The sequence below is a fragment of the Vigna angularis genome, chromosome 1 (assembly GCF_016808095.1).
Source record: "Vigna angularis cultivar LongXiaoDou No.4 chromosome 1, ASM1680809v1, whole genome shotgun sequence".
Lineage (NCBI taxonomy): Eukaryota > Viridiplantae > Streptophyta > Magnoliopsida > Fabales > Fabaceae > Vigna > Vigna angularis.
In genome coordinates, this window is record NC_068970.1 from 50437431 (window position 1) to 50464079 (window position 26649).

The following is a 26649-nucleotide window of genomic DNA, read 5'->3' on the forward strand; positions in this document are numbered from 1 at the left end:
TAAATAAGTGTAGTTTCTTTTTGCTTTTTGATAAACTCATTTACAATTTTGATGAATTTGAACTAATAAAAAAATATAACAAAAACAAAGTTATCAATGAGTTTTAAAGAGAAAAAGTAAGTGTGGAAGAAAATATGGATTATTAATTTAATAAATGTTAATCAATATCATATTAAATCCTTAAGACTGATCAAATAACTTAAATGATTTTTAATCAAAAAAACAATATTATAAATATTTTTAGGTGACTTATTGTCCTTTGGTTTCCCACTTTCTTCCCACCAATAACACTTGACTTCTCGAAGACTTCCTTCCTTACTATTGCATGTTCTTTAGGCCAAACTCTGTCTTTTCTTTTTCTTCCTCTTCCTTTTTCTCTGCTCTCAAACCTCACAAAAATAATTTACTCCCACAAGAGATGTCTTCTCTTTGGTTTCTTAAACTCATTGTCAGATGCCTTGATCATTGTGCATGGTATGCAATGCAAGTTTTTTCTTTGTTGCCATGAAAAACTTACTTACCCTCTTATCTTCATATTACTTCTGCAATGTTGTACATGGTTTCTCTCTGTAAAGTAAAGTTCTTCTTTTTATTCCCTTGAACTCCATTTCAATGTTGTCTTATCTACTGTCTCTTTTGTTTTTTTTTTCTGGTCTCTTTTACAGGCCTCTTCTTGCTCTGGGGTACCCTTTGTAAGTTTCTAAAGGACCATTTATTTAATTGTAATTGTACTTCACTGGATGCATGGCGTGTTACCAAAGGTTGTGACTTTTGCTTTGGCCACTCATTTTGGTGTTTGGGATTATGGTTTTTTTTTGACAGATGTGCTTCTGTACAAGCAATTGAGACCGAATCCTATAAAGCAACTAAGGATTTGATATCGTATTGGATACTCCTCTCGCTAATATACCTATTTGAGTATGCATTTTTTAGGCTTCTTCAATGGTAAGAACATTTTTTCCCCCAATAAATAGAATAGAGTGTTTTTTTTTTTTGTTTCTGTGACTGGGATTGAATATCTGATTGGACTCTAAGATCAATGCGGGAGCATCAAACTCTGCACTTCGCATGTGTCACTGCCGTTTCTGATTTTAAATTTAGAGATAGGACATGGAAATCTTTCTAGGAGTCTTCGTGTTTTCGTTTTTTTCTTTCTTCAGTGTGTTCTAAGGATATTTTCAAATTCACAGGTAAAAATTTATTACATTCAAGGCATAGTGATTACTAAACCTTGATTCAGCAAATAGAAAACGATTTGAGATCTAAGTTGGTTGATTCTCTAGTGTAATCTACTCAAACACAATTTCTCTTCATTGTAATTAGTCATAACATAAGCAAGAAATCTGTAGTTGATATGGTTACAGAGAATATGCATGCTGTATGATTTGAGGTTTTTCCCGTCACAAAAATGAACTATACTCTATTTGTTGATAATCTAGCTTATTTTGTTCTGTACCACATGTCCACACCATTTTACAACACATGTAATTCATTCTGTCATAATGTTTAGCTTGTTTTGAATGTCAAGAGTAGACGTGAAGTTTACTGTTCTTGTTTTCTAACAAATCCTGAATACCCTTTGGATTAAAAACAATTTCTTGTTCTGAAGTTGGTATTTTTATTATTCAGTCATCCAGTGTTTGTTTTCATTTTGGTTAAGCTTAATGCCGTACAGATATCTAGTTAATTTGTCTTTTAAATTTTGTTGAAACTTAGGAAATTATAATAGAAATAAAATTATGCATAATGTAGATAGAATTATTTCAACTTAATGTAATTATTATTATCAATTGAAGTTAGATTGTGGCAAATGGATTCTCTTTTCATATTATCTTTTTTAGTCAATTCATAAACTTGTTTAACTTTTCATGTTTAACATCAGGTACCAGTTCTGGCCTTACACTAAGCTAATGATCATCTTCTGGCTCATTGTGCCAGACTTTGGACGGGCTTCTTATGCCTACAATAATATTATTCGAACATGCATCTCAAATCCACAAGCAAGCATACGTAGTTTAAATAACTGGAGGAAGAATTTTGTCAAGAAAGATAAAGATAACTTTTTACTGCATGCAGATAGATATTTAGAAGAGAATGGAACAGAAGCCTTAATGAAACTCATTGCTAGCAAGGTAAACATCTATATTGCTGTAAGTTTGTGAATCCATGAAAAATGTCTTTCTATTGGCAATTGAAAAATTCTGCTGATTCTCCTTTTCTTCTATTGTAGAACACGACTAACAAACCTGATGCACAAGCAACAATTGCAAGTAGAGTTACTGACCATGAAGAGATGCAACAGGTGAAGTTTTTATGTTGCTGGTGCAGTTATGAAACTAATTTGATTCTTGTTACAAGCTCTTGTATGAGTCATTTCAACCCATCCAAGTCTTCTTGTGAGAGTTGTTAATGAAATAGCATCTTGCGCAGACAAATGTGAAAAATCTTCAAACAGAGCCCAAAGCCACCAAAGATTCGGAGGTGATTGAGAAAAAGGAAATTCCTACAGGCAATCAAGTAAGGTTTCATATTATATACTCACCCAAAATAGAAATATCTCATGGACAAGTTAAAATTTTGGCAATACATTTTAATAACGTGGATATGATATGATCATCTTGATAGTGATGTATTTTCCTCAGAAAGTATTGTCACAATCTTATATGTTATGCTAATCTTGAACATTGCAGAATATTCCTGTGGTGCCTAAACTTGTGCAAAGTGAGAATGCTTCAGCAACCATGTTGGAAACTAATGGAATAGTGGTGAAAGAGAAGGGTGTTGAAGAGCTTCCTCAGATTTTTACACATAAGGAAGTTCAGAAGGAGTGGACTTGCGCTTTATGCCATGTAACAACAACGAGCGAGAAAACCTTGAATTCACACCTGCAAGGTAGCAAACATAGGCAGATGGAGATTGCTATGAAGGCAAAGAATCAATCTGTTTCACAGAAGCTGAAAAGTGATCACTCCAAAGAGGAATTAAAACAGAAGAACATTTATCAGCCAAAATTCAAGACCAAGAATAGAGAGAAACCTACTTGGACGAATAATTCAGAAATAAGATGTGAAATCTGTAATGTGAAATGCCCTTGCGAGATTACCTTGGCCTCTCATAGAAAAGGGAAGAAGCATTTGGCTAAGTTAAAAGTTTAATCTGAAGTGTCTGAATAACGGATAAACAAGTTTCTTTAGTTCAGGGGCAACAAACATTGAGAGTCATAATGGTTGAACTTTGAGAGGAAGTCTAGAGACTGCATAATTAGTGTCTACTGTACATTATGGTTATTATTCCACCTAGTCGGAGACTTTGTTTAGAATTTTGTTGTCAACTTCAGAACATTCCACACATACTTTTAGCTGTTTTTCTTTAACATTTTATCTACTTAACAAGGTATGAACCTTTACACCAAACACCACCTTGTGGTAAAAAACATGAACTCATTTCATGTTTTTTTTTCATAGCAATATTGCAGCATATTTATGAGGGCTTTCAAAACCTGCTGCTTGATTGAGGTGTATGTCGAATATGACACTTTAGATTTAATACTACAAAAAGAACACTAGTAACACCTTTGAACAAATTTTTTATTACCTTCAATTTTCAATCATTTTTAGTTAAACATAAAGTACCTTTTAAAACAAAGTTGTTATCAACATTTTTTTCTCACCTTAGGCCACGGTTTCTCAAATAAACTATCATATGAATATGTCTATGTAGAACTTTATCCTGTTAAATAAGAGCTGTAAAAAATACCTGTATTTTAATAAAATAGTTTTTTTAACGATTGGTTCAAACTTGTAATCTTTCTAGTTTTGTAAGTTATTCTTTAGTAATACCTTCACCTATAATTAAGAATCATTATTACAGTCATTTTCTTAGAATGAATTTTTCCATCATTACTAGAAATATATGAATATTTCCAAAGATGGAAATATAGGTTAAAAGTCACGGAAGAGACTATCTAAAACCAGAAAGGTATAAGGAATAGTCTCTTTATAGGAAATTATTATTATTATAACTTATTATTATAGTGTACTTATAGAAAATTATTATTATTATTATTATTATTATTATAGTATACTTATTAAGATAGTTTGTCAACAAAATCCATGTGAAGAATCCTATGACATTCCTCTATTTTGGATTTTTCTTCCATCTAAGTGTCATCATAATAAAGCTAACCAACACCTCTAAATCTTCTTTGGGTTCCTCATCTTTGTCTTCCTCCAAGTACAGTGTTTGCAAAGCTACTCTTTGAGTGTTTTTCTCTAATAGGGTTAAATGGTTCCACAAGTGAACAGCAAACTATAAATCAAGTTGAATAAGAGGGACAACCTTTGAATCTCCTGACAAGATTTGGGTCAAATGAATGAAGATAATATTGATGATGTAAAAGAACCACACAAGTCAATGATTTCTATTGAGGTTATGTTATAGTAATATGGTGATGTTGGCTAAGTACAGTAAATAAAAGATTTATAAATTCAAATATGTAAATTTAACATTGTATGAAAATAAGAATTAGATAAAAAGTGAAGTATAACAATTCTGGTAGCCATAAATACAAACTTATTTCAAGTTTTTAATAGTCTGTTCAAAAGTGACAAAACCCAACGCTGTGCTCCACCAATGGAGAAATTGAAATAGTATAATAAAAAGAGAGACATTGTGATCTTTTCGATTATATTTGCATGTGCATGTGAAAATATGTGAAATTTTGCTGCTGCAAATGAGAAATACCAATACCTTTGCATGCTCAGTCATAGGGAACTGTTTATCGACATTCACTCAACCGTCTCATGTCAATTCGGACGTTTCTTATTTATTTTCTTTTAATATATTAATGTCTCGTTAATGTCTATCTAAAATTGCCTGCTAATACAAAAGATGGGGTTTTGAAAAAATATATATAAAAAATGAAATTAATTTTTGGACTGTTGGATTGGATAGAAGAAAAAGAAAATAAGAGAGTTTTTTTAGATAAAATTTAACACTCGTGTGAAAGTTATTAATAATCCTAATTAAAAAAATGATGTACATTAAATGTGTATTTCATCCTCCAATTATTTTAATAAATTGTGTCTCTTTCGTAAGTTAAATATTTATTTATTTTCTAAATTATATATATTTATTTTTTCCTTATTTTATGGAAATAATGTAAAAATTATAATATAATATTCAGGTTAAGTTTTTTGAAAAGGTGTTTTAATAATTTTTATAGAATAATGACAAAAATTATTATAGAGTTTAATTTAAAAATGAAATACAATTTTTGAAAATAATTTGAAAACTTAAACATATTTAATCCTGATAATATTTTCATAAAACATTTTAAAAATAAAAAATTGTTTTATCAGTAAAAGTGTTAATATTTATTATTTAAGTCATAATGTTTCTCTCTGTAAACTAATATGATTAATAAATGACACTTTTAGGACTTGTTTAAATATTTATAAACTTCCATAACTAATATAGCAGGTTACAATATTAAAACTAATATTTATTTTTATGTAAACCATTAAATGTCTATTGAATTAAATCCTTATGTATACAATATTTGTAGGCTTCCATCCCTCTTTTAGAACCTATAATTTATACACATTTTACAGTTTTGGTTAAAAAGATCGTTGAACCGGAATAACTTTTTCAATTTTTAAATTATGGAATGTTATTTCTTCTATTTATTATTCAATTAAGTTCCTTTATTGAAGGGAGCAAATGTTTCAGAAACATTATATTTCACACTCTGGCTAATCAAAATTATTTTTGAGAGGTTGGCATTGCCATGTTAATCTTGCTGCCATCAGTTGAATCCTTCCATTGCTGTGTTATTGTCTTGATCTGAGTATAAAAGTTAACCCCTGCCTTGCCTGTAATTCAATAAAGATGGCAAATTCAAAACAAACACTATTTGTCTAAGCAAATGCTCCAAAACAATGTACTTAATATAAATAACTGTGAGAAATCATTATTGTTATACCATAGAAGTTGAGATCACCGGCAAAAGATGCCTTGTTGCCAGTGAATGAGAAGAAGGGCAATGGAACTGGAATGGGAACATTGATGCCAACCTAGTTCAGATGCAGTAACAAGTCATTATCAATGAATAACACTGTCAAAATATATTCATTTATTTATTATATAACCAACAAATACTCAACTTGGAAACTAGAGCAAGATCTTACAAATACATTTTGTAGATGGAGAAAACATGATTGATACTAAGCTTAATATGAGTAATATGAAATTAAGCTTAACGAGTAAGGGTATTAGAAAGAAAGAATTGTAGAATTTGTTATTTGTCCATACTTCTTATTTATTAATTCAGAGTTAAACATCTCACTTAGGTAACATTACCTGGCCTGCCTCTATCTCAGTCTGAAATTTCCTTGCAGCAACACCAGATGTGGTGAATATTGAAGCACCATTTCCGTACTTGTTACTATTAACAATGCTTATGGCCTCTTCTAAGCTATCAGCCTGATGAAGTTCAGAGAAAAAAAAAATTTATCAGCATATGTGTCTATTGAGTCAATGAAAAATTCAATATAATTGAGTCTCAGACATGGAAATGTTTTCTAGTTAGAAATAATTTAACACTGGTTAATCACTTGCCGTTGTTTGAACATCGTTAACCATCTGAAGGGGTTAATTGTTCCTATATGGGAAACTTTTACCAAAAATTATACTTTTGTGATTCTTTTAATTGAAAATAATGCAATTCTAAGGATGAAATAAACACACACCTCCATGAAAAGAAGAACTGGGCCAAAAATTTCCTCCTGCATGTGCAATGTCAAAGACCGACAAGTACAATAAGCATCAAAACTTCAAGTTAAAGAGAATTCTTTTAGAATACACTTAAAAATTATTCAGTAACCTTGTAGCACTCCATGTTGGTAGTGATATCTGATAAGATGGTTGGGCCAATAAAATTGCCAGATTCATATCCTGGAACCTACTTGTCATGCATGCATGAATTCATTACTACAAGACAGAGTGCTTGCTATATTACATTCAATCAGAATGTTTTAAGAGGAGGATATAAAAGCTACCACAATATTTCTTCCATCCAGCAGTAATTTGGCACCACTTTCAACACCAGATTTAACTAGTCTGTGTATTCTCTCCTTTGCCTGTGCAGCCAATAAAAATATTCAAGAAACATACATACATATAAATAGCTAAAATATGCTTAACAACTAGCCATGGCAGTAATGCCTGAATGATACACAAGATCTTTGCTTCAAATCCAATATGGAAAAAGTAAATTTCCAATCATAAACAAACCTGCTTGCTGATCACTGGACCAAGGTCTGTATCAGGTTCAGTTCCCGCATTTACCTTGAGAGCTTTGGCACGCTCTACAAGTTTAGCTTTCCTGCACAAATATTGCAAAGGTTGCAATTCTTAAAAATTGCCGAGTACAACATTGAAATAAATTTTTAAAAGACAAAAAATATTGAAGTAAACTTCCCTTTACATATGCTTCACAAGGAAATTCACTAACTCAGAATAATATTTCCTTAGAACAATGTTCTCAGAATTATTAAAAATGATGAATATAATTAATTGGTCATACTAACATTGGCATTACAATAACCATATAAACAAACTCTGATATGGTCATTGCACAGAATTTTCTCTATAGAGAAGTTAGCTTGTATCTTTGTAGTGGAAGAATGATGATTCCACTTGGCACATGATAAAATACATTGAGAATTCCAGATCATTTTGAACAACCAAATAGAGGAACTTAAACTTGTTCCAAGTGTAATATGCTACTATAAAAGTCGCAATAAATGCAAATTAACTCAAAATAGAATAGATGATACCATGATTTTGCGTCTCCAACAAAAACAACTGTGCTGAGAGCCATACACCTTTGACCAGCAGCACCAAAACCAGCTGCAACTAAAGCATTTAGAGTAGCATCAACATTTGCATCTGGCAAGACAATGGCATGATTTTTTGCTCCCATGTTAGACTGCAAACAATAGTGTAGTTGCCCAACTTCGTATTATTGCATTGCTATAAACCAACAATTTTACGAAAGGGAGAAATAAACTACCGACACCTACCTGAACACGTTTCCCTTTAGCTGCTGCTCTTGAATATATGTGCATTCCAGCCTTTGACAAAAAATTAGAACATCAAATAAGCACACAAAGTAACAAAAAGGGGTCTATTATCTGCAAAATCTAAGCATTTTATCACGTCATTTTTTCCATCCATCTTTATATTTAAGACAGTCAAGCCTCAAAAAACATTAATTTTTGTGACAAAAGGATTACCTTTGGCTAGTTTAAGATCACCAAAAGAAAAATAACATAAAATCATGAATTGGAGAAAACAAACAAATATCAAATGACTTACAACATTTGAACCAACAAATGATATGGCTTTGATGTCATCATCGTCGCAAATAGAATTCACAATATCCTGCAACAGTTAAATGATTAAGAAGATCAATCAGTATGAAAAACAAGGAACAACTACTGCATGAGACATCATAATGTGACACTTTTTCTCCTTGGAACAACTGGTTTGGGAGTAAAAGCAAATTTATGATAGTATCAACAGTATAAGTACAACACATTATAAGCAATTAGTAGATTTAATTTAAAGCTTGAACACATTTTGAAATCACCAAATGCCAACGAGCCCTTGACTACCTTTATCTCAAGAAATAAGTGACAAATAAAAGTTCAATAAAAAACCAGGTGATGACATACATGGGTTCCATGAACTATATTTAAGACACCCTCTGGCAAACCAGCCTCCAATGCTAATTCTGCAAGCATGACAGAAGCACCTGGAAAAATACAACATATTTCAGACAATAGCCAAGTGATATCTTATTAGGAGATCTGAAGCAGAGATAACACATCTGACGTTACATTGAAATTTGTCTCTTCCCATTTCATATGAAACCAAGGATGATGGACAATAAAAGTGGGCTGTTGAAGCAAAATGTGTGTCCCAGGACTTAAGAGTACGTGTTGAGTTCAAGGATTGAAGACCTTTATATTTTGGTTTATCATTTTACATGCCCAAGATGAAACGAATGTGGCATCTTGTATTGTGTGTTTTAGATTTAAGCATGCGTGTTTTTGTTGTAGCTAAGATCATGCTTGTGGTAATAATTTTCTTTATGTAACCATAGAATTCAAATCAAATCATTTAAATTTAACTTGTCTGCTAAAAAGTATAACATGGTAACAGATTTCACTTGGTTCAAGTTGTTTAGTTTTTCACAACACACATATTAGTCTATTGCAGCCAAATGATAATCGTTACAACATATATTGTGGCTCTGTCGGTATCGGGGTGCCCTGTTTTAATAGATTACAGAAACTCATAATCAACTACATAACAATGAGCAGCTCAAATAAAGCACAAAACTTTGATTTAATCAATTACCATACCATCTAATCAATAACAAAAACTCAGTAACTTCTAGGACAATAAAAAGTTATTTAATTGATTCCCATCATTGGAAACAAATTAAATTGATTTCAGTTAAACTCCAGGCATTTCTATAGTTGCTTTAATGGATTGCCAAGGTTTGTAACTGTTAGAAGTGGACTTTAAGCCTAACTCAACCCCACAAAACCGGCTTGTAGGGTGAGGTTTGCACCTCACTTATATATTATAATTTGGCCTTATCTCTAGTCGATGTGGGACTTCCAACACACTCCCTTCACGCCGAGGTATAGACATCTCGTGCGTGATAGTAGAAATTGGATGGTCCGATAACGGCCCGATAGCGGGTGGAATAGAAGAATAAAATGCCCACTTAGAACTCGCTAGGATAGGCTCTAACCATGACTCTGATACCATATTAGAAGGTGGGTTTTAGGCCTAACTCAACCCCACAAAACCGGCTTGTAGGGTGAGGTCTGCACCCAATTATAAACTATGAATTGAAACAAGTTTTGAGGAGAGAAAACGATTTTTAACTTCATGTAACAGATCAAATCTGTGAAATCTTATTTTTCTATAATAGATTAATTTTCTTCTTTAGAACACAAGAAGCTACATTTGCAAGAAAAGTTTTCGAGGTCGGTCATTTCCAGAGATTAAAGAAAAATTTCAGAAAGATTTGAATAGTGTAAATCAATTTCCAGGTGATTTCTTTCCTTAACCTTGTTAACTTGAGTAGGTTTCAGTTCTCGCGAGTGTTTCTCGATGTGTTAGTAGGAGGGTTCTGTGAGTGTTAAGATATTCTTCTTGTAGGGCTCAAGAATTGAGGAGCCTTTTAAGATTCTTGTGTAAAGAGTGTTTTTATACTTTGAAACTTAATAGTTGAAGGATTTGACTAATGTTGTCAAAATCCAACTTGATGTAAGTCTGAAATAACTGAACTAGCATAAAAAAATTAGTGTCCAATCTTTCTTACTCTTCTCTTGTATTTGGGGAATTGTACAGTTGAATTTCAATCTTCATTGAAATTAATCTCTATTCTTGTAAAAGCATAAGGTTTTTCGAGTTTGTTTTTCATTTAAAGCACTCTGAACTTGGATTTCTAGGTTGATTTCATGAAGAGGGGATCAATAAGTTTCAAACAACTTAACATTTCCAAAAAGATTTCAAAAAGATATGTTCAACCCCTCTAGAGAAATTACCTTGTCATTGGACAGCTTAATAAGGGTGGGAGAAAAACTAACAGATGATGATAATACTCACTGACTTGGTGGACAAGAGAGACCATAGCTACCATGAAAATTAATAAATAAGTTTCCAAAAAAACGTTACATCTAACAATTTTCTCCTAACCAGCACAATCACAAACAAATTACAGTAAATAAGATGACCAACATTAAGCAAAATCCTTGCCTGTCAAAAGACTCCAATGTTAAGTTAATTGGGTGTTGACTTATTTCCCTTTTCATGCTAGATTAACATTGTCTTCCTCATTTACATAAATCACAGCCAAAAAATACATTTATTTAAATGTAAAGATTAATAAGACAAAAGGGTGTTAAAAAATTGTCAATAACTTGGTGTCTTAGTTATCATTTCAAAACTATGCAGTTCTGAGACCTTTACATAAATCAGATAAATGGCCGAGTGAATATGATAGCTACATACTAATTGAGGGGCTTAGCTAATTGTTAGATTCAGTTAGTTTGTTGCAAATTTGTAATTAGGGGGCTGTATGATAAGAAATAAGGCAATATACCTTATTTCATAAGAGGGGGTATATTATACTTTGAGAGGGTTGGGAGGCAACAGGTAGTGCAAATCCTCGAAAGCTCTGCAATCATACTCTAATCATGGGAATTTCCCCCATTTTCTCTATTAATTTGAACCAGTTTCTATCAGAGTGGAAAATCCTTTACACCTACTGAGGTGGTTAGAAATTAGAGATAATTATTATTCGCCAAGTTTCCAACTCAAGGTGTACAGAGAATAGTTCAGGCTGATGCCTTAAGCTTGCTTTGAACGATTAACACAATAAGACTATATTTTTCCAGTATTGATAGACAGGGGTATTCATAGATAACCAAAATTAATAAAAAAAGGTCACCTGGGTCTTTCTCTGATGGTTTTAGAACAAAGGTGTTACCACAAGTAACAGCCACAGGGAACATCTGCAGATTATATACATTCAGAATCTGTTATGCTGTCCATATTTTTTACATTGCATTGCTTTGAGAACTAAAAATTCAGGCTCAAGACTTTTGATTCATTCTATAGGAGACTTTTCTATCTCATGCATGCTGATATGAATGAACTGCCAAGCAAATAATAAAGGTGAATGTGAAATATTAATTAGGTAGCCCAAAATATACAAGACTGCTTACCCACAAGGGAATCATTGCAGGAAAGTTGAAAGGACAAATACCAGCGCAAACACCAAGTGGTTCTCTAATACTGTAAGTATCAATTCCATGTGATACATTTGAAACATATTCCCCCATTTGTAGAGTTGCCATCCCACAAGCATGTTCCACCACCTCTAAATGACAATTAAATATTCAGAAATTGCATTATCAAAATCTATAAGCATAATTATTATCACACTACAAAATCTTCTCAAGCAGCATATTAGAAAGACCCACCTAAACCACGAAATACATCTCCTTGTGCATCCTTCAACGTCTTTCCTTGTTCAGTGGTCACATTCAGAGCAAGTTTGTCCTAAAACAATTACAAATATTGTGCTCTAGTATGGATGTTTCTTTGTTTTAGAATAAATGTGAGAGTCATAGAATGTTCTAAGATGCTTACCATATCTCTGCGGATCAGCTCCTGAAACTTCAACATAACACGTTGGCGTGTTGTAATTGGAGTGTTACGCCATAATGGATATGCCTTCTTTGCTGCAGATACAGCCGCCTTAAACTCTTCATCCGTAGACAAAGGGACTTGTGAAACAACTTCTTGGGTTGCCTGCAATAAGATTAACGATATATAATAATTCTGCATTTTACAGAGCCACAAAAAAGAAACACAAATATAAATGCAATATAAATCAAGCGAAAGAAAAACACTTACTGGGTTTATAACATCAATGACAGTTGATGATTTTGAGTCAATAAATCTGCCCCCAATAAGATTAGGAACCCTCTGATGGAATCCAGCAAAAAAAAGGGGCAATCAGATGTTAAAAGAATTAATTAACAGAACAGGTGTGTAAGTCAACGAGGATACCATATATTGAATTATGTAAAAACCAATTTAACCTTTTACCAGTAAAGAACAAGAAGAGAATTCAATCCAACAGATTGGTCCATTAAGTGTGAGTCTCATGGCTTAAGCACAAGTAGTTTATTCTACTCAGGACTCCTAACAGACTTATTTTCGAATCTCATTCTGAAATTTCTTATGACCTGGTATGAAATTACATGCAGGACCTAAAGCTTGAAAACCACTACCAGACTTCAACTTTAGACCACTGTAGAGTAGTTAAGCCAAAACATAACCCTTTGTACTCCATTTGACCAGATAGTCCTAAAGTCCACAAACTTTAAGCAAATACATATAAAAAAAAAATTTACACTTTTTCAAAATGAAAAAATCAGCAGTAAAGCTTATATTTTTTTCAAAAACTGGTGTAGTTAAAAGAAACCCATGAAAGCAAATATTCCAAGCAAAACCTTACCGGTGGATTGCTCTTACTGGAAGATGGTTCGACAGCAGTTGAGAAATGGGACCTTCCCGGTGCAGAGATCTGAGGCCTCATAAAGTCCAACTTTCTCGCTGCAACAACAAAAAAAGGGGAAAAAGGATCAACATTTCCTCAACCAATTCCAATTCTAAAACTTCAATAGCCCCTGTGCATGTGGGCATCTCAACAAAAAGAGTACGTGCAACCACTTACCTCGTAGAATCGAAAGCCGCAACATCCTCGCTTCGATGTGCTATGAAGCGTGTTTGAAGAGATTATGATTGATAACTTAGGAGACCACAAACCTTATTTTTCACAACGACGCCTCAGGCTTGAATCCAAGTGCAAACACTGACCTGTCAGTGATGGAGCCTGTGAAATATAAAATAGAGGAAGAACTAAAGGACAATTCAACCGATAGAGATGCCAAATCAGATTCAGTTTTCTGCTATCAAACGTATCATTTAATTCCCTAATTTTTTAATAAAGCTTATAAAACCCATACACTTAATTTATAAAAACTAAAATATGGGCATGGTAAAATATTTCTATTGAAATATGCTACTGACAAATAAATAAGATCAAAAATATTAAATAACACTTTAATTCATTAGATTAAAAAATATTTTTTAAATGTCAATAAAATATTTTATAAGCCTTTTGTATTAAACTAAATATTAAATAAATACCTTAAAAGCAAAATGATACTGTATAATCCATAAAAAATTAAAATTCACCTTATAAAATAATTAAGGTAATGAAGAATGTTCTTCAAAAAATGGTTTTTTAAAGTCTTAGAAAATGGATTTAAGAGTAAAAAAGAGTTTTAAAATTGACAGTAGTATATTTTATTATTTAAAAGTTAAAATTATAAGTAAAAGTTTCTTTAAACTAGTTTTATTTTATAAGAATAGGTATACTTAAAATTGTCAAGATTGTAATATATTTTCATAATATTGTGTGTAGGTATTATTGCGATATATTTGTTGTATTTTAGTATTGCAAAAAAGGATACAAACTAATTCATATAATGAAAACACAAGATATAAGTTGTTTATCAAAAAATAATCACTTTAAACTTCTTTAATTTTTCATTTATGCGTCTTGTTATTTCATTTCGGATTAAAAAATCCTCATTTATTTTCTTCGACAAAAAGATTTTTGTTTCCAATAAAGGAAAGTCATAAATCCTTTAAAGGTCACTTAAAAATTAATTTTTATTTGTGTCTCAACTAAGAAAAACTATTATATATGTTAGTGCAAAATTAGTCTTTCACATTACATCGTTTATAATACTCAACATAATACCATTATGTTCAAAAAAAAAAGTACAATCATTTCTGAATTTGAATTTTCAAAAAATGTGACAAGAATAAATAATAAATTAAAAAAAATGTGAATAAAATAGGGATAAGAACGCCACAATTTAACATATTGATATGTCAAGTGAAGTTTCACCACTAAGATGTTAATATGTGATAAGAATCAAAGTTGTAATCCAATAACTAGGAGAATCATCTCTCAAAACTCTCAAAGAATGCAAATGAATACAATATGACTCAAAAAACTATTTGGATCAACTTTTGATACCTCTAAATACAGACAAATAAGTTTGAGAAAACTTAAAACCCAAAAAATATAACTCAAAGCCCAAAACACATAAAAATAACAAAAAACAAAAATTATAAAATCAAACTTTCACTTATCATGACTCGCTCTCCCAGCTAATACAAACTGTATCGCCTAGCAAATTTAACTTTTTGTAAAATTAAAATAAAATTACAATTTATTTAATTTTCTAAATTATTTTTCGATTGTACTCATGACATTCATATTCTTTAAGTTCCCTCCTTCATGGAATATTATAAGATTGAAGGATATGTGTTTTGATCTTTGACATTATCATAGAAACTTTGAATTGTAAATGTTTTTTCTCAAGTTCTTCCCATATATGTTAAGGAGATAGACTTATATCATACTCTCATTTTCAAGAGAATTTGTCCTAAAATTCACACAACTTAAAGATTCATTATCCTTCTTCCCTGTTTGGAGAAATTTCAACCCAAATTCTAAAAGATCTTATCCATAAACACAAACATAAATCAAATACACAAATCTAAAATAATAAAAAATAAAAATTCTACTAAAATGAGATTTGAATCTTAGAAAAGGTCAATCTTTTATTATCAAGGGTTTGAGGTCTACTTTCGGGGTCAAACACCCACCTACAAAAATCATCAAACAATTTTAAATTAAAGATGCAATGCTAAAAAAAAGTCAAAAAATTTAAAGTATTTCCCAAGTAAACAATCAAACTATAAGTATCACTTTAATTCCATAAGTTTCTTAGAGATGGTTAAACAAGCTAACTCAAGTTCATATATTTCTAAGCTTGTTTCCGTACTAAAAAAATAACTTTGAATATCTAAATGAATTGACAAACAAGCTAATAAATTATCAAACAAAGGTGGTTCTTTGAGTTATAAGCTTGTGTTTTCCTTTTCTCTCATCATGTCTTCCTTCCATTGTTCATGTCATGGTTCCTTGATAAACAAATCTTCCCTAAGCAACAAAACAAAAAAAGATCAGTTAGTATTTTATTTTATTCACAAATATGGATACTCTCTTCTTTTTATATCTTTTCTCTTTTTTCATCTTTATCTTTTCTCTTCTTTTCTTTCTCCTCTCTTTCTCTATTTTCTTTCTTCGCTTTCACTCTTTGTTTTCTTCTTTTTCTCTATTATCTCTTTCTCCGCGCCTTCTCTCTTTTCTTTCTCTTCTTTTCCTTTATTTTCATTTTCTTCTGTTTCTATAAGTGTTTTTTCTCTTATGCTCTTTTAAGCTTCTACTCTTGTCTTCTTTTCATCGCATCTAAGTTTTGCAATTCCTCTTTCAAATATAAAATGTAGTTCTTGAGGTCTTTATTAGTCATGGGACTTGCATTTCAATTAGGACACTGATGAGTTTCATGTCCATAGCCTTCACATTTGGAACATCTTATAGCACTTGATTTAACCCCTAGGAAAACATTTTTGTCATGTTTGTGCTTCAATACTAGAAAATTTTCCATTTAGCTTTATAATTTTAGACTCCAAGACATTGACATTCTCTAGTAGAACATGTTGCATTGTTCAATATTGATAAATCTTGCAAAAGGTTAGGAAAAAAAATAGCTGAATATATTTAGATCATCACCACTTGTTTAGGTGTTTCACTCAAATTTCCTCGTGTATCAACTTATAAACTTTTTCTTGAATGTACACTCTTATCTTTTACTATTCAAATTCCCTTTAGTGTTTGACCAAAAACTCTAGTAGCTTACCTAAAGAGCGAACAAACAATGTGAAAAACATTGTTACATCTAAATCTTGACTCAAAAGATCAAATAAAATACAAAACTATAGAGAATACTTCAAAGAATTTTAAACGACATAAAACAATAAAAAAAACAATAAAAAACAATAGGATTACAAAAAGAGTTAAATGAGACAATAGGAACACTAAAAAAGACTAAATATAATTCAATAGATTAACAATCATAAACAATAGTGCAACATAATAATTGTGTTGAATTCTACAATTTTTTTAACTCTTGGATCCTTACTTTCTCTTTTTTTTCTTTTCTTTCAATATATATTTGCTTTCTTTTGAGTTGAATCAACTATTCTTTCTTATTCTTTTTTCTTCAATTTTGCAGTTCACACATAAACAAAGAAACTAAAAAGATTGCCCTCCAAACACTAAAACGCACGCAAGATCAAGGTAAACAATTAATTGAGACTACAACTAATAGAATATAATAGGCACAAACTTTGTAAACTTAAAATAAAACTACAATTTATTTAAATTTCTAAATTATTCTTCTACTCATGATTTGCATGTTCTTTAAGTTTCCTCATTCATAGAATATTATAAGATTCAAGGAGATGTGTTTTGACCTTGGGTTTTGTCATAGATCATTTTAATTGTAAATGTTCTTCCTAAAGTTCTTCTCATATATGTCTAATATATAGTCTTTTATCATACTCTCATTCTTGAAAAGAATTTGTCCTCAAATTTGTACCACTTGAAGATTCCTTATGATGACATTTATGTCAAACTAACATCTAGTTTGACGTAAATGTTGAGTTTTACGTCAGATCCTTAATAATTTGATGTAAAATTGTTTTGACATTTACATTAAACTAACCGACAATCCAACATAAATGTTGAGTTTTACGTTAGATACCTAAGAATTTGACAAAAAAAAATTTATACATTTAAGTTGAAATAAATGACAGTTCAACATAAATATTAAGTTTTACATTAGACTATTGACAATCCAACAAAATAAAAGGGTTTAAATTAAAGCTTCCAACTTCTTATTCACGACTTTTTCCCCTTCCCTTTGTTTCTTTCTTTGAGGTGGCAACGATGATGATAGTAATGTTGCATGGATGTTTGTAGGTCCATATTGTGATATGAATTGATGGTTTTGGGTGTTTTATAGTAGTGGTTGTTTTTCTCCATTTGCATTGAAGTTTTGTTGGTTTAAATACATCATTGAAGTGGATGATGATATCCCTACTATACTATTGAAATTGAAAAATGATTGTTTTTAGAGATCATAATCGCAATAGATATCTTCGTTAATTTTGTGCTATAATTTATCGTTTAGTTTCTCATATTTTAATTTTTTTATCTTAGATTATGATTCTTAAAGTAACAATATGGTTCATTGTATATAAATTAACATTGGTTTTCTTCTTCTGTATTTTAGGTTTTGGTTTAAGCCAAAACCAATTAAATTTTAAAAGAAAATGCAAAATTTTTCATCAATCCTCGTCAAGTCCTATGTAAATTTATATAGGATATTTTGTTCACATAAATCTTCATCACCATGTCAGACTACCACTTAACGTTAAAAATAAAAAATATACGTTAAAAATAAAAACTATCCAGTATAAAAAATAATGTTTGTCATAATGTTATACTTTCTGTATAGACATTTTCATTCATATGACTCCAAAAATATCAAAATACAAATAAAAAATAATTCTATTTTTAAAAAAGTAACACGTAACTTTTTGAGAATAATATACATAACATTTTGAGAATAATATACCACTACCTAAGGAATTTGTGATTTTATATGAAAATAACATTATACTTATTCATGTCTATATGTTATGGAATATAATTTCATCATAATTAAATATTAATAATATCAGTTATTAATAACATTAGTTAAACACATTAATAACTTTAAACTTTTTGTTTGACATCATTAATAATAAATATTTAAAAAATATTATTAATATTATAATATTTAATATAATAAATATTGATATATTTTATTTTTTATATAATAAAAAAGTTATAGTATTCATTCAATAGTTTTAGTTGTATTATTTTTATTTAAACTTCGTTAATTATTAATATAATTGAACATATATTTTGTCTTTAACAATTCTTACATTTGTTTATTAAGGAAAAATTATCAAGTTCTTTATCTTTTACTTTTACTTTTTAAATTTAAAATTTTTAGTGGTTCTTTCGAGATTAATTGTATATCAACATTATTTTTTTTAATAAACATACATGACCATTACTAAATGTTAAAGTGTATTCAATTATCATAAGTATAAACCAAGTTTAATTTCAATTAATAAATTAAAGTTTTTGAACTACATGAGTTGAAATGTTTTTTATTGTGCTAAAAATAAAATGTGTCGATATTGAACCAACTATTTATCCTTTATTATATTTGTAACAACTCTTCCAAAACTATATTATAGCATTTACACTATAAAAAGAATTGTCCTTTTAAGTTACTAATTCTTCTATCTTTTATGCTTTTTTGTATAGTTTCTTTCATTGATTTGTGCAAAAAAAAAGAATGACTAAACCAACAATCAAGAGGCTAAATTAGTTGAAAAGTTATCTTTACAATTTTTAAAGAAAATCTTGCTTAAACTTTTGATTATGGGAGAAATTAAATGCATTAGTAAATGACTCCAAAGAACAATCGGAATTCATGATAATTAAGAAAAAAAAAAGTTCAAAAATCACATAAGAAATTTTATACCGTTTAATTCTTTCTAATTTCACATCTAAACCTCTTGAACTTTATTTTTTACCGAAAATTTTAAATTATCCACTTCTAAGAGATACCTATGTAATTAGGACAAAATATACAAATAACTCATTGAAACATTTTTTAAAAAGATTTACAAAAGGTCATGAAAACACTCAATGACTTTACAACACTCCAAACACACAACTGTGCACAAATATACAAAATTTAAATTAAAAAAAAGAAAAAGAATAGAAATATCACTTTATATGTGACAAATTACACAACGAGAATTCTATAACACTCCTTTTGATTAATCTTGAATACGTATTTTTCAAAGATATAAACTATAATACTCTAATAAAACTCTTCTTTAGAAAGCCACTAAACTCTTTCTAAAAATATTGGAAAAGTGTTTTCATAAGAAAACTTGAAGGCTTATCTGTTTAGAACAAATTAAAAAATATTTATAATTACTATATTTTTCATGTAATCCGTAAATTATTTTATTTTAGTCCAATAAAAAGAATTACTATAAGAAAGTTTAAACGAAACGAATAATAAATCTTAAGGATTTGATAAAAAAACAAGTTAGAAAATTAATTTTAACTTTAATTTTCAAAGCAGGATAAAATTATAATAAATTTGATCAATTTTAAAAATTAGGTAAATATAATTTATATTTAGAATGGATAATGATATTTTGACAACATTTTAACACTGTCTACATGTCAAAAAAATGTTGTCAAAATATCATTATTCATTTAGAATAAGACAGTAACCTGAATCAATGATATTATCCTTCATTTGTCTCTTTAACACCACCCTAAGTTTAGTAGTGTAGTCATCTATATGGTCATTTTTGTTATTTATCGGCTATAGACATTTTTGCTTTCAATTTCATTAGCCAATTATACTAACCAATTTAGATGGAAATGAATAGAAAGCTTAGTAGAACCCACATGAAAATGTTTCTCTACCAATATGTTTTTCAGAAGCTACTAATATTTCTTTTTTCATGAACTGCTGATATTTTGTAATTGAAAACTTCTTTCAAACAAAAAAGTAAACATGGCGGTTGCATTCTTAAGTAAAGCTAAACTTTCAGATTATGTGGCTTAGATACATTATTGTCAAGTTGCATTCTTAAGTAAAGCTAAACTTTCAGATTATATGTGGCTTAGATACATTATTGTCAACAGCATCAGAACAAATTCTTGCACGCAAGCACTTCCTTCAATCCAATTCTCAGCAAAGTTACAACAATAAACCCGAAAGTTAAGAGTGTAATCCATCATTTCTACTCCAATCATCCTACAAGCTTCAATCCTAGCAAACATTGTATAGTCTATATTGAATTTATTCACACTTATAATATTGAACCTAAAATTTTAGCATAATTCATGAGCAAAAAATAAAAAATATATATAGGCTTTCGATATTATTATTAATTAAATTATGGTTAAATACAATTTACAATTGGAAACCAAAACAGGTCTATGTAAAGGGACTTCATTTGTATATAACAACAAACAAGCTTCAGAACTTACAAGGTCTGTGATTCAGTTTCGGGAGAGCTAACTACAGAATTATCATAACGATCACCATCCTCCTCCTCATCATCATACATGTAATCCCTACTCACTTCAACTTCAAGTTGTTCTATATCCTCATCCCTCATAAACTGCCTCAATTCCTCCCTACAAATCTCCATCTGATCCTCCAATTCACACTTCTGAACCTCGTGTTGCGTGATGGTCCACTGCAATGACTCAATAACTTCCTGGTCATAATCTAGCTTTTGCTCCGCCATTCGCCGGAACTGCGTGGCTTGAATCTCTACCGCGCTCTTCTCATTCTGCAGCCGCAGAATCATCGCCATTGCCTCCTCCGCCGACGAGGCAGCCGCCGTCCTCTCCTTCTCGAGGTCCGCACACGCCGCATTGGCCTTTAGTCTCTCCATCTTGACGAAATTTTTCAGCGTCATTACGTCGAGCACCTCATCCTCATTGCCAATGTCCTTCTCGTTTTCACCCTTCCCCTCCGACCCATCTTCGGAACCCGCATTGCCTCTCTCTCGGGAGCCATTGGTGCGCTTCCTGATGGAGGAACTCGACCTGGAAGGGCGCGCTTTTCTCAAAGGCGCGGTCTTTGCCTTAGAAACTCCCCACGCAACTTTGTCGAGGCAGAAACGGATTTGTGGTACGCCTCCGGAAGTGCAAAGGAATCGAATGGCGCTCTTGGAATTCCAACTGAAGCGCCAAACCTTGAACCAAAAGGAGAGCATCAAAAGGAGGCCTAAAAAGTTGAAAACGAGCGAGAGGGAGCGGAGAAGGACGAAGCCGCATCCGAATTGGGTGAGAAGATTGAGGGCAGGAGGGAAATCCATGGGCAGCAGAAGGAACCTCTGATGCAAGAGAAGGGAGGGAGAGTCTGCATCTGAGGCGGGAGGAGGCGGAAGGAATCGATCAGAAGTGGCCCCAAATGGAAGAGAAGAATGAAGAAAGAAGGTTGTGATGATGTGATCGAGGGCGTTGTTGCGGTGTTGGAAGGAGGAGGAGGAGGAGGGAGGATGGCGGTGATGGAGGAAGTGGTGGCGGACAAATCGAGGTGTTATGTGTGGTCATTTGGACCATTTCAGAGATTCTTTTCCATTACAATCAAACATTGGTATTCTTGTTCCTCTTAAATTTCTTTCCAAAATCAACTTCCTCACAATTTTGACCCTCCATGTTCAAATACAATCTTCCATTGTTGCTTATTTTATATATATAGTAAGTGGCATTACATTATACACAGTGTTACATCTAATATACTTTTTATTTTTCATTTTATCTGAGACTCCACACCAAACATGGTTCATTTAAAATAAAATTCATAACAGTATGATATTACATGTTATAGATAATTAATTTTTTTTATTATTTAATGTTGAAGATTTGTTTCATGTTATTGACAATTTGTTTTTTCACTTTCAATTATTGAAATGATAAGAAAAATTATTTATAAAAAAGAATATGAGGGGTTTTATTGTATTATTAAAACAAGATTTATTTTTTATAATATATTTTCTTTTGATCATTTTTATTTTATTTATCTTCTTTCTTCTAAGGTGTACTCCATTTATTAATTTTACATAAAACATTTGAAGTTTACCTTTACATGCTTTTTTTTTAAATTATGCAATAGGATTAAAAAGAAATTTTGAAAAGGAAAAATATTACTACTATCATAGTAAAAACAATATTAGATTTTAGATCTTATTTCAATATAAGTTTTTATATTCACATTTTATTTTCGTGATCACTTATACACTTTTAAACAAATGGAGAATGATCAATCGCGAGACTTATACAACCATGAAAGGTTTTACTTTTATGACTCTCTTAATTACGATTTATGATTTTGCTTTCTATTAATTTGTGTTATATTCATTTACATTGTTTGAGGAGAATTTCATTTTGGAAAAAATAAATTACAAATAACATGCTCTATATATGATTATTATGTGTTCGTCTTATATTTGTTCATTACGAGAAAACATGACAAAAATAATCACATAAAATGAAATGTGAACTATGCAAAACAATTTTTCACATGTATCCTATGTGTACTGATTATTAAAACAAAGACAATATTTAGATTGTCATTATTATTTATAGATTGTTAGACTATAGTGAAATTATCCAAATTTAGAAAAAAAGAAGGAAGAGTATAAAATTTGATATTTAGATGCACAAATGAGACCTTGTAACATGCTATCTTTGTATGTTTATCTAGGCAGTATATACACCATAAAAAAAATGGTGGAATGATGATTTACATTGTATTTCTCTCTATTTATTATTTATGGTTTGTAAGGAAGGGAAGAAACATATTTCTGAGTGGTCAATGGTTTGTTTCCAGCAATTTGTGAAGAAAGATATATCAATTTGTAGGATTTACATTCCTTTTTCATCTATATATCAAGCGGGTGAGAAATGTTAAAAAAGAAAGCATATTATATAATTAGTTGTTTTGTTGTTGATTGGATTGATCTATCACTAAAAAAAGTCAGGATTATTGATGGTTAGTATTTATTGGTAACAAATAAAATATATCAATAAGTTTATTTTATGAATACTGACGCATAATATTAGTTGGTATAATTAATTTATCTATAAAAGTTATCGATGATATAACAAATCTTTCGATAATTATCAATGACATATGTGATGATAATGATAGTGGTCTAATTACTAATTAATTAATTTATCGATAATTGTATTATATAAATGTATAGAGTTATTTATTTTTTTCTCCTAAAAGAAAACTTATCAATATAATAAACACCACCAAATAAGAGAAAACATTATAAATTATTGAACCAATAATATTATACAATGAAAAATTCTAATAATAAAAAGATTTGACATTTTAACATCTTAAATCCAATAAGAATGACATTTCAAGTTTATACTGTGTACTTAATTAAATATTTTCTTTTGTTTTCCAAATAAATGTAGTAGTTTGACTATTGTTGAGCTCTAATAAGCTCACTAACACCTTCATACAAAAGAGTTTGAAATCTATAACTTATAGTTTAAATCTTTTAATTTTTAGTGGTTGGTAATCTTCTAAAGATTAAAATATTTAAATTATAAGTTACTCTTTTCAAACTTTATTGAAAGAAGGCGTTATTGAGCTGATTAGAGCTCAAGAAGAGTTAAACTATTGCATTTATTTAGAAAAAAAGGAAAATATTTAATCAATTACACACATTGTGAACTTGATATGTCATTTTTATTGGATTTAAGATGTCAAATCCTTTCATTATTAGGAGTTTTCTTTCATTATTAGGAGTTTTCATTGTATAAAATTTCATGGGGACTCTACCAATATTAATTTCTCCAATCTTGACTCCTATGAACTCTACCAATCTTACTTTCTCCACTCATGTGCAATTCAGTTTACATATTTCAAATGAAATAAGAAAATACTTAGTTTAGATACCACCCTTGTGGTGCCATTGTGACAAACAATTCCCTTGTTGTAGGAGAATGTGTCCATGAAAAGCCATCTCTAAACGGGCTTGGCTTCATCTTTTGTTTCTCAATATGAGAAAATAATACACAATAGAACAATGAGAACAACTGAAATTATTTCATAGTTTAACATGGAATGGGTCAGTCTACAATAGAACATTGTAACACCCTTTTTTTCTTGCTTTCTTAGGTATATAACTACACAAATAATCTCATCTCAAACAGTTACTTAATAATAACATTGTCACCACTTTTTTTAAATTGCAAATAATAAGGAAAATTCACGTCTTACATCATAATACTTTATTAGCTTGACAAAGTTGAACAAAAATAACAATAAAATCTCTAAGACTATCCTAAACAACAAATCTTGTCCAACTCTCATTCTTCATTATTATGTATCTTCTGCAACACTAATATGATCATCTACTCTCATATAAAATACAATCATCGTAAGTGAAAAACACCAATGCAAGGGTAAGCTAACAACACAACATAAAACCCCAATCTTGAAAACAAATTCACAAATTGTTTTAAATTCCAAAACATTTGGAAATATAACCTTTTTCCAAAAATCCTTCTCTCGGTTAAAAGTAAAATCACCAAGTACAAGAAGAATTGGCCTAGTCTTTACCGAGTAGGCCCATGCTCTTATCTTTTGAGCCAACTTTATTTGTAAATATTAGAATAGGATATTTTTAGGTCTTATATAATAATGGGCCAAGTATTATAGGATTTTATTTGGGCCATGTTTTGGGCTTGAACATTGTAGAGTAGTTTGGGCCTAAAAGGAGATGGGTCTTAGATTGGGTCTTGAGGAGAGGTGCCTAAAATTAGGGTTTCTTAAACCTAGAGGAGTGCATACTGTCAAGACAAAATCGTCTAGAAAAAATACTGTCTAAGCAACCCATGTTTTGAAATTCAACAAAAAACATTAAACAAAATATTGTTGTATGTAAAAATTTGTTTAAAATAGTAGCGTCTAATGAAGAAAACTTTTACAACGTTTGAAGTCAAGAATATAAGTAATTTTTTTAAACCAAACTGTTTTAAAAATTAGAAAGTCAACGTCTGAAAAAAGTGTCTCTCATTGAAATGTCTCAATGGTATGAGAAAAATAAGCTAGTTTCTTATTGAAACAAAACTCTATCTTTTATATAACACGAAGGATAAAAAGAAATCTTTATTTGATACATTGTTATATCAAATAAAGCTTTCTAGAGAAAACATTGTCTGATGAAGAAGGTCTAAACGCTTTAGCCTTTGAAAACACATCTCATATGTATACTAGCTGATGAATATACATGTTATTTATCTTATCAAACTATGCATTTATGAATGAAATGACAGATGATAAAATGTCTTGAACATGCTACACTACTTAACATTTATCATCGTTCAAAACATTTAATGAATGCACAAAAAAGTACTTTGATACTTGTATACTTTGTTTCTTGATATCTGTGCAGATCAATAAAGTAAAAAGATATGATCAGAATCACGACATCCAAGAAAAAGACCTTGTGAGAGAAGAAGAAAATTCTAGAAATGTTTCCATTGAAGTCATATGCTCTGTCACATCATACAAGCTCAAGTTTCACTTAAGGCTATAAGAAAGAGCTTTGGACCTTACAAAGTATACTAAAGTTAGACTTCACATCTAAAGACTACCAGTTGTTCAGAAGAAAACTTCTTTCTCTATGATAATCTTTCAAGAGATGCTATATATATATATATATATATATATATATATATATATATATATATATATATATATATATATATATATATATATATATATATATATATATATAGAAGAAAGCTTGAAGAGCAGATGTGGTTGATGAAAAGCATAAGAAAGATAACATAAGGAGAATAACTATGTGAAAAGAGAGAAAAACTTAAAGTGTTTTTATATTTTCTGAAGCTCAATATTTCTTGAGAGATGAATCTTTATAAAAGAGAGGAACACTTTCAAGTGTCACAACTTGTTTTGTATTAAAAAACATATCCTCTCGTTGAGAGTCAATCCTCTATACTGTTAGGCGATTATTTCGGCAAGTGTACCGAATCGCTTCAAGTAATATAAAATGGTAAGTTCAAGTATCGTTTTCCCAACAGACTCGTAATACTAAAAAATTGTGCAATTAACAACTCATCCAGACTCATGAACATAACATCAATTTACAAAACAAGTGCAGAAACAAAAATTCATACATAATTACAAATTTGGACTCTGGTAGTGAAAACACTGAGATATGGAAAAAGGTCAGAAATGATATGGATCGGTTTTGCTCAAATTAGATTTCACCACTTTCACTCTTGTGCATAAAAAGTTTCATCTCCTCTCCATTAATTACTAATGTCAATCCACTAAAACACTTTACCCCTAATCTCTTAGGTGAAAAAGTCTAGGTTTTCCTCATCAAACTCCAATCCCTTGGACAATC

General features: G+C 30.4%; 3 protein-coding genes across 3 annotated transcripts; 1 reads left to right on the forward strand and 2 right to left on the reverse strand.

Annotated features, from left to right (window-relative positions):
• The first annotated feature begins 270 nt into the window (after positions 1–270).
• Positions 271–3391, forward strand: LOC108320301 (uncharacterized). The gene is made up of 7 exons (XM_017551685.2): positions 271–474; positions 666–692; positions 823–945; positions 1883–2132; positions 2231–2302; positions 2431–2517; positions 2691–3391. Exons 1-7 carry the CDS (start codon positions 326–328, stop codon positions 3153–3155), a joined length of 1173 nt encoding a protein of 390 aa, XP_017407174.1. The 5' UTR covers positions 271–325; the 3' UTR covers positions 3156–3391.
• Positions 3392–5645: 2254 nt separating this feature from the next.
• LOC108320304 (methylmalonate-semialdehyde dehydrogenase [acylating], mitochondrial) lies at positions 5646–13527 on the reverse strand. The gene is made up of 18 exons (XM_017551687.2): positions 13334–13527; positions 13115–13212; positions 12508–12579; positions 12241–12402; positions 12072–12150; positions 11814–11968; positions 11537–11600; positions 8739–8818; positions 8380–8445; positions 8085–8135; positions 7839–7990; positions 7294–7384; positions 7059–7139; positions 6884–6961; positions 6750–6785; positions 6361–6483; positions 5984–6074; positions 5646–5873 (listed from the first exon to the last, which is right to left on the reverse strand). The coding sequence occupies exons 1-18, from the start codon at positions 13356–13358 to the stop codon at positions 5764–5766; spliced, it is 1614 nt and encodes a 537-aa protein (XP_017407176.1). The 5' UTR covers positions 13359–13527; the 3' UTR covers positions 5646–5763.
• Positions 13528–20518: 6991 nt separating this feature from the next.
• On the reverse strand, positions 20519–21905 carry LOC108320298 (probable myosin-binding protein 6). Its single transcript, XM_017551682.2, has one exon. The coding sequence runs from the start codon at positions 21562–21564 to the stop codon at positions 20722–20724; it is 843 nt and encodes a 280-aa protein (XP_017407171.1). The 5' UTR covers positions 21565–21905; the 3' UTR covers positions 20519–20721.
• Positions 21906–26649: the final 4744 nt, after the last annotated feature.

What these genes read in the sequence shown, in the direction of transcription:
- LOC108320301 (XM_017551685.2), top strand. Translation starts at nt 326, where the DNA reads ATGTTCTTTAGGCCAAACTCTGTCTTTTCTTTTTCTTCCTCTTCCTTT. An exon ending in ACCATGAAGAGATGCAACAG is followed by an intron (nt 2,303 to 2,430) that starts GTGAAGTTTTTA and finishes CATCTTGCGCAG; the next exon opens with ACAAATGTGAAAAATCTTCA. An exon ending in AAATTCCTACAGGCAATCAA is followed by an intron (nt 2,518 to 2,690) that starts GTAAGGTTTCAT and finishes TGAACATTGCAG; the next exon opens with AATATTCCTGTGGTGCCTAA.
- LOC108320304 (XM_017551687.2), bottom strand. Translation starts at nt 13,358, where the DNA reads ATGTTGCGGCTTTCGATTCTACGAG. An exon ending in CCAGTAAGAGCAATCCACCG is followed by an intron (nt 12,580 to 13,114) that starts GTAAGGTTTTGC and finishes GGATTCCATCAG; the next exon opens with AGGGTTCCTAATCTTATTGG. An exon ending in CTGAGATAGAGGCAGGCCAG is followed by an intron (nt 6,075 to 6,360) that starts GTAATGTTACCT and finishes CATCTGAACTAG; the next exon opens with GTTGGCATCAATGTTCCCAT.
- LOC108320298 (XM_017551682.2), bottom strand. Translation starts at nt 21,564, where the DNA reads ATGGATTTCCCTCCTGCCCTCAATCTTCTCACCCAATTCGGATGCGGC.